Raw genomic sequence first — 15,923 nt, 5'->3', positions numbered from 1 at the left:
CTTCCCTTTTTTGAGCTCAGAGACGCAGAGAATCCTCGACAGAATGGACGACAGCGAGACCTACATGAATGTGAAGTTCACAAAAACGGACTCAGAAACTGCTTCCCGAGGTAAGGTGGGGGGGGGGGGGGGTGTGGCAGAAATACTTTGCGAGAGAGATTCAATTTCTGCTTGTCCACGGGGTGGGTGTGATGGAAGCTGCGAATGGAGATTCGCTCTGTATCTGACCCCAGGAATGTGTTTTGGGATGGTGTGGAGGGAGATTCACTGCGTCTGACACTGGGAGTGTGTGATGGGCCGGTTAGATAGGAGATTCACCCTGTGTCTGACCCGGGGAGTGTGTGATGGGACGGTGTGGAGGGAGATTCACTCTGTGTCTGAACCCAGGAGTGTGTGATGGGAAGGTATGGAGGGAGATTCCCATTGTGTCTGACCCGGGAATGTATGATGGGAGGGTATGGAGGGATTTTCACTGTGTCTGACCCTGGGAGTGTGAGATGGGATGGTGTGGAGGGATATTCACTCTTTGTTTGACCACGGGAATGTGTTATGGGACGGCGTGGTGGGAGATTCACCCTGTGTCTGACCCCGGGAGTGTGTGATGGGAAGGTGTGGAGGGAGATTCACTCTGTGTCTGACCCCGGGAGTGTGTGATGGAACGGTGTGGAGGGAGATTCACTCTGTGTCCGACCCCGGGAATGTGTGACTGGACGGTGTGGAGGGAGTTTCACTCTGTGGCTGACCCCGGGAGTGTGTGATTGGAAGGTGTGGGTGGAGGTCCACTCTGTATCTAACACCGGGAGTGTGTGATGGGACGGTGTGGAGGGACATTCACTCTGTGTCTGACCCTGGAGCGTGTGATGGGACGGTGTGGAGGGAGATTCACTCTGTGTCTGACCCCGGGAGTGTGTGATGGGACGGTGTGGAGGGAGGTTCACTCTGTATCTGACCCCGGGAGTGTGGGATGGACGATGTGGAGGGACATTCACTCTGTGTCTGACCCGGGAGCGTGTGATGGGACGGAGTGGAGGGAGATTCACTCTGTCTGACCCCGGGAGTGTGTGATGGGACGGTGTGGGGGAGATTCACTCTGTGTCCGACCCCGGAAATGTGTGATGGGAAGGTGTGGAGGGAGATTCAGTCTGTGTCTGACCCCGGGAGTGTGTGATGGGACGGTGTGGAGGGAGATTCACCCTGTGTCTGACCCCGGGAGTGTGTGATTGGAAGGTGTGGAGGGAGATTCACTCTGTGTCTGACCCCGGGAGTGTGTGATGGGACGGTGTGGAGGGAGATTCACTCTGTGTCCGACTCCGGGAATGTGTGATTGGTCGGTGTGGAGGGAGTTTCACTCTGTGGCTGACCCCGGGAGTGTGTGATTGGAAGGTGTGGGTGGAGGTCCACTCTGTATCTAACACCGGGAGTGTGTGATGGGACGGTGTGGAGGGACATTCACTCTGTGTCTGACCCTGGAGCGTGTGATGGGACGGTGTGGAGGGAGATTCACTCTGTGTCTGACCCCGGGAGTGTGTGATGGGACGGTGTGGAGGGAGATTCACTCTGTCTGACCCCGGGAGTGTGTGATGGGACGGTGTGGAGTAAGATTCACTCTGTGTCTGATGCCGAGATTGTGTGATGGGACGGTGTGGAGGGAGATTCTCTCCGTGTCTGAACCCGAGCGTGTGGAATGGGACTGTGCGCTGGGAGCTTCACTCTATGTCTGACCCTCAATCTTCTGTCCCCAGATGAACCTGATGTATCTTACGTGGAAGTAAATTTCAAGACCCCCTCTGCGTCCCGGATCCGGACAGATCGAGGTCAGTTTCATCTTTGTTTTTTTGACCCTGTTTAGGTGACGAGTCCACTCCTGTCGGGAGATCTCATGGCAAACGTACAGTTTAATCTAATGATTCCTTGTTTGAGAATAACATGGAGGGAACGCGTGAGAGATGCGAAGAAGGGGGTTCTCTCTTTGATGTGTCAGTGCCGGATGTTGCACCATGGGATGGGCGGATTAGAGATAGCGCCATCCGATGGAGTATGGAGGGAGTGCTGTGGAAAGATGGCATGGTATCGGGCGAGTGGAGGAAGGGGCAATATGGAGCGATCTCTGTCTAGCGGGGTGGTGGAAATGAGCTAGTGTCGTGCCGTTGTGGTGAGGAAGGAGCACAGTGGGAGAGACGGTGAAGAGGGAATGCCGTATAAAAATTTAACCCCTCTCTCCCTATTCTAACACCACTGTCTGTTCCCTCTTTCCCCTTCTCTTACCCTATCTCCTCTCTGCCTTCCTCCCCTGTTTCTTTCTCACTCTTTTTCCCTTGCTGTCTCCCACTGTCCTCTTCTCTTCGCCCTCTCTCATTGCCCCCGTCTCTCCTCTATCACAGTCACCGTCTCTACAACTCTCGGACTTCCCCTTGCACGCTTTCGCTCGCTCTTTGCTCACTCTTTTAACTCCTTCAGCTCTGCCTGTTCTTCCCACCTCTCTCTGTCGCTGTTTCCCGCTCATCTGCCCTCACACCGTCCCCTCCTCTCTATCCACCCCTCTCTCTCGCTCCCGACACTCTGCCTCCCTCGCTCGTTCCCCTCTCGTTGAAACTCACTTGTTCTCGTTACAACTTCCACCGTCTCCCTTCTCATTCTCCTCCATTCATCTCTCACATCTCTCACTCCGCTCTCCCCCTCTACTCCCTTTCTCTCACACTCTCCACTTTCTCTCACACTCTCCAATTTCTCTCCCCGTTCTTTCTGTCGCATTTTCCTGCCCAATGCCCGCATCGTCTCCCATCTTTGTCGATCGTAATCGCCTTCTCTCTGTCTCCACGTCTCTGACTGTTCTCCACCACCCTCAATGTCTCTCGCTCGCTGTCTCACCCCTTCTCTCCGACTCTCTTATGCCCCTCTGTCTCTTTCTTCACCCCTCGCTCTTCTCTCTCTCCTCGACTCCCTCACCCAATCTTTACCGCTCTCAGCCTTTTTCTTAACCGTTCTCTCTCTCTCCCTCTCTCTCCCAGACGGTGTGACCTCCACTTACTCACAGCTGAAATTTCGGAAAGAGGAAACGCGCATCGTTGAGGACGAAGATCCTCCCATTTCCTCGGGACCCGGCGGACTGCCAAGCACTGCACAAACAGGTCAGAGTCCATAGCGATGACATCAGTCTGGAGGTTCACGTGTTATAGTCGCAAGAGTCCTTCTTTCTAATGCATCTGTCTTCTGCACCTGGACCATATCCTTCCATACCCGTCATTCCATGTAACCGTCCAAGTTTTTCTTAAATATTAAAAGTGATCCTGCATTCATCACTTCATCTGGCAGCTCATTGCACACTCCCACCGCTCTCTGTGTGAAAAGGCCCCGCCGCATGTTCCTTTATACTTTTCCCCCTTCACCCTTAACCCATGTCGTCTGTTTTTTTCTCCCCTAGCCGCAGTGGAAAAAGCCTGCTTGCATTCACCCTCTGTATACCCATCATAATATAATAAGACCATACGACAAAGGAGCAGAAGAGAGCTAGTCGGCCCATAGTGTTTGCTCCGCCATTTTATCATGAGCTGATCTATTCTCCCATTTCTTCCCACTCCCCCGCCTTCTCAGCATAACCTTTGATGCTCTGGCTACTCAGATACCTGTCAATCTCTGCATTAAATACACCCCATGACCTGAACTCCACTGCCGCTCTCCGGCAAAAAAAAATCTTCGAATCTCTGTTCTGAATGGTTCCCTTCAATCTCTAAGTCATGTCCTCTCGTACCACGGGAACAACTTTGCCACATCCACTCTGTCCATGTCTTTAACGTTCGAATTGTTTCTATGAGGTGCCCCTCATTCTTCTAAACTCCAAGGAGTACAGTACAAGAGCTGTCAAACGTTCCTCAAATGTTAACCCTCTCATTCCCGGATTCATGCCAGTGAATATTCTCTGAACCCTCTCCAACGTCACCACAGCACTCCTTCAATAAGGAGCCCAAAACTGCACATAGTATTTCAAATGAGGTGTACCAGTGCCTTATCGAGCCTCAACAACATTTCCCTGCTCCTAGAACTGAATTACAATAGAAATGAATTCCAACATTGCATTCCCCTTCTTTACCACCGACTCAATCTGGAGATTAACCTTAGTGGTATCCTGCACGAGGACTCCCAAGTCCCGTTGCATCTCAGAACTTTGAATTATCTACCCATTTAAACAATAGTCTCCCCTTTTATTTCATCAATTAAAGTGCATGAACGTACTCTTTCCAACATTGTATTTCATTTGCCTCTTCGTTGCCCATCCCCCAATCTAGCCAAGTCTCTCTGCAGACTCTATGTTTCCTCAGGACTACCGGAACCCCGCCGATCTTTGTATCATCAGAAATAATAGCCACAAAGCCATGTATTCCATAATCCAAATCGTTGACATACAGCGTAGAAAGAAGCGGCCACAACACGGACCCTTCCAAACGCTCTCTTTCCTAACCTATCTACCAGTGACGCCACTTTTAGGGAATTATTGTATCATTATTCCCAGATCCCTCTCTTCTACTGCACTCTGCAGTGCCGTATCATTTACCTTGTATCAATTACCTTGGTTTGTCCACCCAAAGTGCAATCCCTCACACTTGTCTGCATTAAACTCCATCTGCCATTTTTTAATCTATTTTTCCATCTGGTCCAATTCCCTCTGCAAGCTTTGAAAATCTTCCTCACTGTTCTCAACACCACCAAACTTTGTATAATCAGCAAATTTTCTGATCCAATCCAACACATTATCATCCAGATCTTTGATATAGATGTTAAGTAACAATGGACCCAGCACTGATCCTTGTGACACACCACTAGTCACAGGCCTCCACTCAGAGAAGCAATCCTCCACTACCACTCTCTGGCTTCGCCCACTGAGCCAATATCTAATTCAATTTACTACCGCTCCATGTATACCTAGCGACTAAATCTTCCGAACCATCCTCCCATGCGGGACCTTGTCAGAGGCCTTACTGAATCCCATATAGACAACATCCAGCACCTTCCCTCATCCAGTTTCCTAGTAACCTCCACGAAAAACCGTATTAGATTGGTTAAACATGCCCTGCCACGCACTAACCATGTTGACACTTCCTAATGAATCCCTGTCTATCCAAACTCTTGTAGATTCTATTCCTTAGTACTCCTTCCAATAACTTACCTACTCCTGATGGTAAACGTACAGGCCTATAATTTCCTAGATTATTTTTAGAGCCTTTTTTTTTTAAACAACGGAAAAACGGAACAGCTCTCCTCCAATCCTCCGGCACCTGACCCGTGGATACCGACATTTTAATTATTCCTGCCAGGGCCCCTGCAATTTCAACACCAGTCTCCTTCAGGGACCGAGGGTAAAACCTGTCAGGGCCCGGGGATTTATCCACTTTGACTTTCCTCAAGACAGCAATTACCTCCTCCTCTTCAATCCCTTTAGGTTCCATGACCTCACTACTTGTTTCCTCAATTTCCATAGATACCTTGTCAGTTTCATTAGCAAATACAGATACAAAAAGACATTTAAGTTCTCCTCCATTTCTTTTGGTCCCATACGTAGCCGACCACTCAGATTTTCAAGAGGATCATTTTTATCCCTCACTGTCCTTTTGCTTTTACTATACCTGTAGAAGCTCTTAGGATTATTCTTCACCTTGCCTGCCAAAGCAACATCATATCTTCTTTTAGCCCTCCTGATTTCTTTCTTAAACATTTTCTTGCACTTTTTATGTTCCTCATGACTCTCATATCTGTCATACATCTTTCTTTTCTTCTTTATCAGATTTCCAATATGTCTCGTGAACCAAGGTTCCTTATTCTTATTCACCTTGCCTTTAATCCTGACAGCAACATACAAACTCTGCACTCTCCAAATGTCTCCTTTAAAGGCCTCCCATTTACCAATCACATCCTTGCCAGAGAACAACGTTTCCCAACCTCTCTGTGCAAATCAGTCCCTCGAGACTAGACAACATTCTGTTTCTCCTCCTTCGCTCTCTTCCACTTTCACATTACCCACCCCACACTCTCTGCCTCTCCCGTACACCCTTATCCTCCTCCTCCACCAATCTCCTCCTCTACTCGGTTCCCGATACTCACGAACCACTCTCTTAAAAAAAAACTTTCCCCGTCTATGCCATTCTATCTCCCCACTCTTCCCCTTCCGCTCCACTCTCCTCCAGTATTCTCTCTCCTCCTTTTCTCATTCCCCCTCTCTCGTCCCAGTCTACTTCCTTTCTCACTAACACCCCCTCCCTCCCTCCCTCAGCTCTCTCTTCTCCTCGTCATCCATTTTCACCTAATCCTGCGCCCTCTGGCTCGCGGCACCCCGGAGTAGGGTACCATCTGAGACCTTGTTAAAGTCTAGGTAGATTACATCTACTTCCCGTGTCTGATCCGTCCTTCCAGATCAAAGTAGCCCGACAGCTCTCCCTGGGTCTCACGCCATCCAGTACCTGTCTCCCTCCTCCATCTTCCATCAGTCAATTCTTTCCCCGTCTCTCCTTCCCTTCCTCTCTTCCATCTCCCAGAATGATCTGCCATCTGGGATCTTGTGACTGTACTTGTTAATGTCAGTGTACAGTTTATCATCCGATCAGGACAAGCGAGCCATCCGCAATCAAATCGGTCAATCCAATCGCCCGAGACCTCACCCCATTATGCAGAGCAACCCAACAAATGCCTTATTGAAGGCCCTGCACTTCATGTCAACTACATTGTCTCATCAGCCGTCTTGGTGCTTCTCTCCAAAGATGGAAAACTGACATGTTCCCTCCGTGGACACTGTCTGCACTTCCTGCTGTTTCGGTGCAGCAGCCAGATTAATCATAGACCCCCGCCTAACCCGGACTCCCTCCCATTGGGGTGGGTGTGTGGTGGTGTTGAGATATCAGAATATCGTGGGGGGTGGGGGTGGGATTGAGATATTAGATTACCGAACGGCCCCATAGAGCGATCAGATGGACTCCTGACCTCACGATCGACCTCGTAGTTGCCCCTCGTACCGTGTCGTCTTCCTGCACTGCCCTTTCTCTGTAACTGTGACGCTTTATTCTGCATTCTGTGATTGTTTTACGCTGCTATACAACTATGAAAGGATTTGTATCTCTGGATGTAACTGGGACCTCGCCTGTCCGTGATGTATATAAATGATCTGGATTAAATTGTAGAGGGCTGCTTTAGACACATAAAAACATAGAAAACATACAGCTCAATACAGGCCCTTCGACCCACCTCAGAACTACCAAGGCTTTACCCACAGACCTCTGATCTTCTCAGCTGGATGTAGCTGTCCTGGAGTCCTATTAAGACCGTATCATTTCCGCCTTCACCACCGCCGCCTGTAACCCATTCTACGCACTGACCACTCTCTGTGTAAAAAACTTACCCCTGACATCTCTTGTCCACCTACTTCCAAGCTCATTCAAACTATTCGCTCTCCTGCTAAACATTTAAGCCTTGAATAAAAGCATACATGATCGATACGATCAATGCCTCTCCTTATTTTGTGCACCACTATCAATTCATCTCTCATCCTCCATCGCCCCATCCATGTAAATCTTCTACGGTTTCAAGGTCCTTCATATAGTGAAAACATTGAAAACCTACAGCACGATACAGGTGTTTCGGCTCACAAAGTTGTGCCGAACATGTCTCTCCCTTAGAAATTACTAGGCCTACCGATAGTCCTCTATTTCTCAACGGTGCCTATCTAAAGTTAATTAAATGTCCCTATCGCATCCGCCTCTAGCACCGTTGCCGGCAGTCCAACCCTCGCACTCACCACTGTCTACGTAAAAAACGTACCCCTGACATCTCCTCTGTATCTACTCCACAGCACCTTAAACTTGTGTCCTCTTGTGGCAACCTTTTCAGCTCTGACACATCTCATCCTCCGTCGCTCCAAGGAGAAAACGCCGAATTCACTCAACCTATTCTCAGAAGGCATGCTCCTCAAACCAGGAAACATCCTAGAAAATCTCATTTGTATCCTCTCTATGGCTTCCAAATCCTTCATTTAGTGAGGCAACAAGAACTGAGCACAGTACTCCATGTGTGGTCTGACCAGTGTTCTACCTAACGGCAACATTACCTCTTAACTGCTAAATTCAATTACACGATGATGATGGACAATGCGGCATATTCCCTTTTAACCACCGAGTCAACCTACGTAGTTGCTTTGAGTGTCCTATGGACTCAGACCCCAAGATCCCTCTGACCCTCCACACTGACAAGACTCTGACCATTAATACTATATTCTGCCATCATATTTGACCTACCAAAATGAACCACCTCACAGTTATCAGGGTGGAACTCCATAGGACACCTCTCAGCCCGGTTTTGCATCCTATCAATGTCCCGCTGTAACTTTTGACAGCCCTCCACACTATCCACAACACCTCCAACCCTAGTTTCACCAGCAAATTTATTATTCCCATCCCTCCACTTCTTCATCCAGATCATTTATAAAAATCACAAAGGGAAGGTGGCCCAGAACAGATCCCTGAGGCACAACGCTCGTCACAGGCGTCCATGCAAAATATGACCCATCTACAAGCATACTTTGCCTTTTGTGGACAAGCAGTAATTGATCCACAAAGCAATATCCCCTTGGATCCCATGACTTCTTAATTTCTCGATAAGCCTTGCATGGGGTATCATATCAAATTCATATGCTTACATCTCCGGCTCTACCTCTATCAATGTGCTTAGTCACGTCCTCAAAACGTTATATCAGGCTGGTGAGGCACGACCTGCCCTTGATAAAGCCATGATACCTATTCCTATTCATGTAAAACTTCTCCGATTGTTCATAAATCCTGCCTCTCAGGATCTTCTCCATCAACTAAGCAACCACTAAAGTAAGACTCACTGGCCTATAATTTCCTGGGCTATCCCTCCTCCATTTCTTGAATAAGGGAACAACATTCACAACACTCCAATCCTCTGGAAGCCCTCCCGTCCTCAGTGATGATGTAAAGGTCATTGCCAGAGGTTCAGCAATCTCCTACCTCGCTTCCCACAGTAGCCTGGGGTAGATCCCGTCCTGACCCGGTGACTTGTCCAACTTGATGCTTTCCAAAAACTCCAGCACATCCTCCTTCTTAATTTCTACATTGTTAAGCTGTTTAATCCACTGCAAGTCATCTCTTTAATCCATTCATTGGATTCTGGCATGGTGCCAGAGGACTGGAAAATTGAAAATGTCACTGCCCTCTTTAGAAAGGGAGAAGGCTGCAGAAAGGAAATTATAGACCAGTTAGCCTGACCTCAGTGGTTGTGAAGATGTACATTTTAAATATTTCTGCCTAGGCCACTGCAATTGCAAAACGAGTCTCCTTCAGGTACCGAGGGAATTCCCTGTCAGGGCCTGGGGATTTATCTACTCTGATTTGCCTCAAGACAGCAATCACCTCCTCCTCTTCAATCACATTAGGTTCCATGACCTCACAACTTGTTTCCCCAATTTCCATAGATAGCTTGTCAGTTTCTTTAGTAAATACAGAAACAAAAAATACACATTTAAGTTCTTCTCTATTTCATTTGGTTCCATACGTAGCCGACCACTCTGCTTTTCAAGAGGATCAATTTTATCCCTCACTGTCCTTTTGCTTTTACTATACCTGTAGAAGCTCTTAGGATTATTCTTCACCTTGACTGCCAAAGCAACATCATATCTTCCTTTAGCCCTTCTGATTTCTTTCTTAAGCATGTTCTTGCACTTTTTATGCTCCTCAAGAATCTCATTTGCTCCTTGTTTACTATATATCTCTCATACATCTTCCTCTTATTCTTCCTTATCAGATTTCCAATATCCCTCGTGAACCAAGGTTCCTTATTCTTATTCACATTGCCTTTAATCCTGACAGCAACATACAAACTCTGCACTCTCAGGATGTCGCCTTTGAAGGCCTCCCACTTACCAATCACATCCTTGCCAGAGAACAACCTTTCCCAATGCACACTTTTTAAACCATTTCATTAAATTTGGCCTTTTTCTAGTTTAGAACTTCAACCCGAGGACCAGAACTATCTTTATCCATGATCAAGTTGAAACGAAAGGCGGTATGATCACTATCCTTAGCTGTTTCCCCTCACAGACTTCTGTCACCTGTCCTAACTTGTTTCCCAATAGAAGATCTAAAATTGCATCCTCTCTTGTTGGGATCTCCACGTATTGATATAGAAGACTTTGCTGAAGGTATTTTACAAACTCTAATCCATCTGGACCTTTAACAGTGTAGGAATCCCAATCGATATGTGGAAAATTAAAATACCCTGCTATCACAACTTTATGTTTCCTGCAGTTGTCTGATGTCTCTCTGCAGATATGCTCCTCCAATTCTCACTGACGATTGTGTGGTCTATAATACAACCCTATTAATGTGTCATCATGTCTTACCTGTTTCTCAGCTCCACCCATATGGCCTCAGTAGCCAGGCGCTCTAATCTGTCCTGCCGGAGCACTGCTGTAACATTTTCCCTGACTGGCAATGTCACCAACCCCACTCCCACCCTTCATCCCGCTCTCTGTATAACGTCTGAAACATCGGAAACCCGGAACATTAAGCTGCCGTCCTGCCCCTCCTGTAGCCAAGTTTCACTAATGGCTATAATGTGATAATTCTACGTGTCAATCCACGTTCTCAGCTTGTCCGCCTTCCGGACAATACTCCTCACATTGAAATAGACACACCTCAGAAGATTGTAACACCCACACACAACACTTCTATTTCTGACTTTGCATGAACATTTAACACAATTTATTTCCACCCCCGCTCCATGATCTGTTCTGGCCCTTCAGTTCCCACCCCCCTGCAAATCCAGTTTAAACCCTCCCCATTCAGCGCTCGTGGTTTTATACGTCTCTGTGAGGTCACCACTGTGTTCCAAGAATTAACGTCCCAACCTGCTCGACCTCTCTGCACAAATCAGTCCCTCGAGACTAGACAACATCCTCGTTCTCCTCCTTCGCTCTCCTCCTCTTTCACATTACCCAACCCACACTCTCTGCCCCTCCCCTACATACATCCTCCTCCTCCACCAATCTCCTCCTCTACTCGGTTCCTGATTCTCCCCAAACACTCCCTTAAAAAAACTTTCCCCGTCTATGACCTTCCCTCCCCCCACTCTTCCCCCTCCGCCACGTTCTTCTCCTCTATTATCACCCCTCCTTTTGTCCTTCCCCCTCTCTCGTCCCAGTCTACTTCCTTTCTCACTAATACCCCCTCTCTCTACCTCAGCTCTCTCTCTCCTCCTCGTCATCCACTCTCAGCTCAATCCTGTGCCCTCTGTCTCCCGGCACCCCGGAGTAGTGTACCATCTGAGACCTTGTTAAAGTCTAGGTTGATTCCATCTACTCCCCGTGCCTGATCAGTCCTTCCCGATCATATTAGCCCGACATCTCTCCCTGGGTCTCGCGCCATCCAGCATCCCCCTCCCTCCTCTATCTTCCAACCTCTCTACCTAACTCTCTACTTACCCCTCTCCCTCCCTCTCTCACCGCTCCTTCGGTCCAGAAAGCAGTGAAGAACTCTCTAGGAGGTATGTATATAGCCCTCTAATTTTCTAAGCTCCATATACCAATCTAGGAATCCAAAGATAGCCCCAATCGGTACCGCCTCCACCACCGGCGCCCGCAGCCCATTCTGCGCACTCACCACTCTCTCCGTAAAAAAAATCCAAGCTACTTAAAACCGCGCCTTCTCGTGCTAGCCATTTCAGCCCTGGATGAAAAGCCTCGGAATATCCACACGATCAATTCTCTCATCATCTTATACACCTCTATCAGGTCACCTCTCATCTTCCGTTGCACCAAGGTGAAAACGCCGAGTTTACTTAACCTATTCTCATAAACCATCCTCCCCAATCCGGGCAACATCTTTGTAAATCTCCTCTGCACCCTTTCTATGGTTTCCAGATCCTTCCTGTAGTGAGGCGACCAGAACTGAGCACAGTACTCCAAGTGGGGTCTGACCAGGGTCCTATAGAGCTGTAACATTACCTCTCGGCTCCTAAACTCAATCCAGGCAACATCCTTGTAAATCTCCTCTGTACCCTTTCTATGGTTTCCACGTCCTTCTTGTAGTGAGGCGACCAGAACTAAGCACAATACTCCAAGTGGGGTCTGACCAGGGTCCCTTATAACTGCAACATTACCTCTTTGCTCTTAAATGTATATAAAATGATCTGGATGAAATTGTAGATGGGTGCGTTAGATGGTTTGCTGACGATACGGCGAGAGGTGGTGCTGTGGAGAGCGGAGAAGACTGGCCAAGAATTCAGTGGGATGTAGATCAGTTACAGATATGGTTTGGAGACGGGGCAGATGGAATTTAACCCGGTCAAAACTAAAATGTTGCCCCTTGATAGGTCAAATGAAAGAAATGTCACTCTATCAGAGCCAAGACCCTAAACAGTGTTGAAAGATAGAAACATAGAAAACCTACAGCACAACAGAAGCCCTTCGGGTGATAAAGATGTGCCGGACATGTCCTTGGTATAGATGGGCAGAAGATCGTGGGGTCCATGTTCATACTCCCCGAACGAAATTAGCCTCACAGGTAGATAGGGCTGTTAAGAAAGCTCATCTGTGTTAGCTTTCATAAATCGAGGGATAAACTTTAAGAGTCACGAGTTAATGATGCAGCTGTATAAAACACTGCTTAGGCCACACCTGGCGTACTGTGTCCAGTTCTGGTCGCCTCAGTAGAGGAAGGATGTGGACGCACTGGAAAGGGGACAGAGGAGATTTACCAGGATGCTGCCTTGTTTGGAGAGTATGGATTATCATCAGAGATTAAGGGAGCTAGGGCTTTATTCTTTGGCGGGAAGGAGGATGAGAGAAGACATGACAGAGTTGCACAAGATATTAACAGGAATAGATAGAGTGGACTGTCAGCGCCTCTTTCCCAGGGCACCACTGATCAGTACAAGAGGACATGACTTTAAGGTAAAGGGAGGAAAGATTAAGACGGATATTAGAGGAAGGTGAATGCACTGCCTGAATCAGTGGTGGAGGCAGATACACTAGAGAAGTTTAAGAGACTACTAGACAGGCATACGGAGGAAATTAAGGTGGGGGGGGGGGTTACATGGGAGGCAGGGTTTGAGGGTCTGCCCAACATTATGCGCCGAAGGGCCTGTACTGTGTTGTGTTGTTCTATGTTCTTCCCTTGATTAGTCGGGGCATTGAGTACAAATGTCAGGGAGTTCTGTTGCAACTTCATAAAAATCAGTAGTTAGTTCGAATCAGGCTCATTCTATACAGTTCTAGTCACACAGTGTTGAAACATAGGGACACAGAAAACCTATAACACAACAGAGGCACGTTGGAGCACAATGCTGTGCCGAACATGTCCTTACTTCAAATGGGCGGAGGATATTGGGCTCCATGTTCAATGCTCCCTGAAAGTGGCTGCACATTTTGATGGGATGGTTAAGAAGTCCTATGGCATTCTTGTATTCATTGGTCGGGGCATTGAGTACAAATGTCAGGGAGTTATGTTGCAACTTTATAAAAATCACTAGTCAGGCTGAATCAGGCGTATTGTATACAGTTCTGGTCACCCCATTATCGGAAGGATGTCAGGGCGTTGGGGAGCCTCCGGAGAGGTTTAACAGGACTCAGCCGGGATTCGATGGCTTGTGTTACAGCGAGAGGTCGGACAACTGGGTCGCTTCCCTGGAGCGGAGGGTGGGAGGGAGGGAGTCCCAGTGGGGACACGGCTGATTTCACGCACACACTGAATGGTCTCTCGACAGGTGCGCAGAAACAGGAGCCGGAACAGAACATCGGAAATAGACCGGACCGTCGGATCTGCCTACTCTGCCTAGTTGCGTCCGCCCTCGTCGCGATAGTGGTCGGGCTCTCGATCCATGGTGAGTGGAACGGGCACCGGCTGGAGTCAGACCGTAAACTAACAGAGTGGAATGAAATGTTAGCGCAAAAAAGCTCACCCTGACACCGACACGCCATTCACCGAGGCGTGGAAACGCCCCTCACAGTGACAGGGACACGCTCCTCACCGTGACAGTGACACGACCGTCACAGTGACAGCGACAGGCGTCTCAGCATAGAGAAGACCCTCACCATTATTATGACAGTACCGTCACACCGTGCACGACAGTACATTCACCGTGACACCGACACACCTCTCACCGTGACGCTGACACAGCCTTCACCGTGAGAAATACACACCCTTCTCCGTGACATCGACACTCCCCTTTCCGTGACGCCAAGATTCCCCACACTGTGCCACCGACACTCCCAACACCGTGAAACCGTCCAGCCCACACCATTACACCAACACTCCCTTAACCGTGACACTTACACAGTCCTCACCGTGACACAGACAGGCCCCACACCGGGACATCGTCACGCCCCTCACCGTGTCATGGACAGTCCCTGCACTGTGACAGCGACACTACCCTCTCCGTGACACTTACACACCCTACACCATAACACTGACACTCTGTTCACTGTGACACCGACGCACTCCTCACTGTAACACTAACACATCCCTCTGTCCGACACGGACAAACCCCTCTCCGTGACACCAACACACCCATCACTGTGACACCGACACTCCCAGCACAGTGACCCGGACACTCTCTACATCGGGACACCGACTCTGCCTTCACTGTGACACCGATACTCCCCTGAACGTGACACCGAGACTGCGAACAGTGACACCGACTCTTCCTTCTCTGTGACAGCGACACTACCCTCTCCGTGACACTTCCACACTCTACACCATAACACTGACACTCTGCTCACTGTGACACCGACATACTCCTCACTGTAACACTAACACATCCCTCTGTCCGACACGGACAAACTCCTCTCCGTGACACCAACACACCCATCACTGTGACACCGACACTCCCAGCACAGTGACCAGCACACTGTCCACACTGTGACGCCGATACTCCCCTGAACGTGACACCGAGAATGCGAACAGTGACTCCGACTCTCCCTTCTCTGTGACACAGACAGGCCCCTCACTGTAACACTCACACAACCCTCCCTTTTACACAGACACGCACCTCAGTGCGACACCGACACTCCCCACACCGCGGCATCGACACTCCTCAGACCTCGTCACAGACAGAGTTCTCACTGTGACACAGACACTCCCCTTATCTGACACCGACTCACCTCACACCTCACAATGACACACACTTTACTATCGCTCTCAGTATCGCAGACTCGTCAGTCTCTGATCACCTCCGAGCGAAACTACCGGAGACTTTGGGAACAACATCAGGAGATGAACAGGACCCAGCGCCAATGTCAACAGCAAGTCCATGAGTTGAACACAACCCTTGAAACCCGGACATCAGAGAATTCCCACCTGGTTCTCTCTCAGAGAATCTGTCTGAATAATCTTTCCGCCCTCAACAACAACCTCACTATGCTCGAAAACAACATTACTACCCTCAGCTCGGAGCTCTCGGAGCAGAAACGAACGCAGAGCGATCTCCGTCATCAGCTGAATCAGCACGAAATGACGTACAGAATCATCAACGAAAACAAAGCTCAGATTTGCCAATACCTTACCAGCCAAAGAGGTGAGACGACATCCCCCGTTTCAACTGCTCCACATAACTGCGGGTGGGAGGGGTGAGAGACGGGGAGGGAGGAGGTGAAGAGTTACACTACATCCCTTAACCCGGAAGTATGTGATAGGACGGAGTGGAGGGAGATTAACTCAGTGTCTGACGCCGGGAGTGTGCGATGGAATGTGTAGATGCAATTTCACTCTGTGTCTGACCCGGGACTGTGTGATTGGACTGTGTGGAGGGAGATTCACTCTGTGTCTGACCCCGGGAGTGTGTGATGGGACGGTGTGGAGGGAGATTCACTCTGTGTCTGACACCGGGAGTGTGTGATGGGACGGTGTGGAGATTCACTCTGTGTCTGACCC

The 15,923-nt window shown here is 48.8% G+C and overlaps 1 protein-coding gene across 1 annotated transcript in view; it reads left to right on the top strand.

The window, feature by feature from the left end:
- Positions 1-19: 19 nt before the first annotated feature.
- LOC132389970 (C-type lectin domain family 10 member A-like) overlaps positions 20-15,923 on the top strand; it is a 44,158-nt gene continuing 28,254 nt past the window's right edge. The window contains exons 1-5 of the mRNA XM_059962548.1: positions 20-110; positions 1,743-1,814; positions 3,009-3,128; positions 13,759-13,875; positions 15,196-15,567. Coding sequence (XP_059818531.1) covers positions 44-110; positions 1,743-1,814; positions 3,009-3,128; positions 13,759-13,875; positions 15,196-15,567 — 748 coding nt within the window. The 5' untranslated portion in view covers positions 20-43. The remainder of the gene's footprint in view (positions 111-1,742; positions 1,815-3,008; positions 3,129-13,758; positions 13,876-15,195; positions 15,568-15,923) is intronic.

The sequence above is a fragment of the Hypanus sabinus genome, unplaced genomic scaffold (genome assembly GCF_030144855.1).
Source record: "Hypanus sabinus isolate sHypSab1 unplaced genomic scaffold, sHypSab1.hap1 scaffold_725, whole genome shotgun sequence".
Lineage (NCBI taxonomy): Eukaryota > Metazoa > Chordata > Chondrichthyes > Myliobatiformes > Dasyatidae > Hypanus > Hypanus sabinus.
This window is presented reverse-complemented; position numbering and strand designations above follow the sequence as displayed.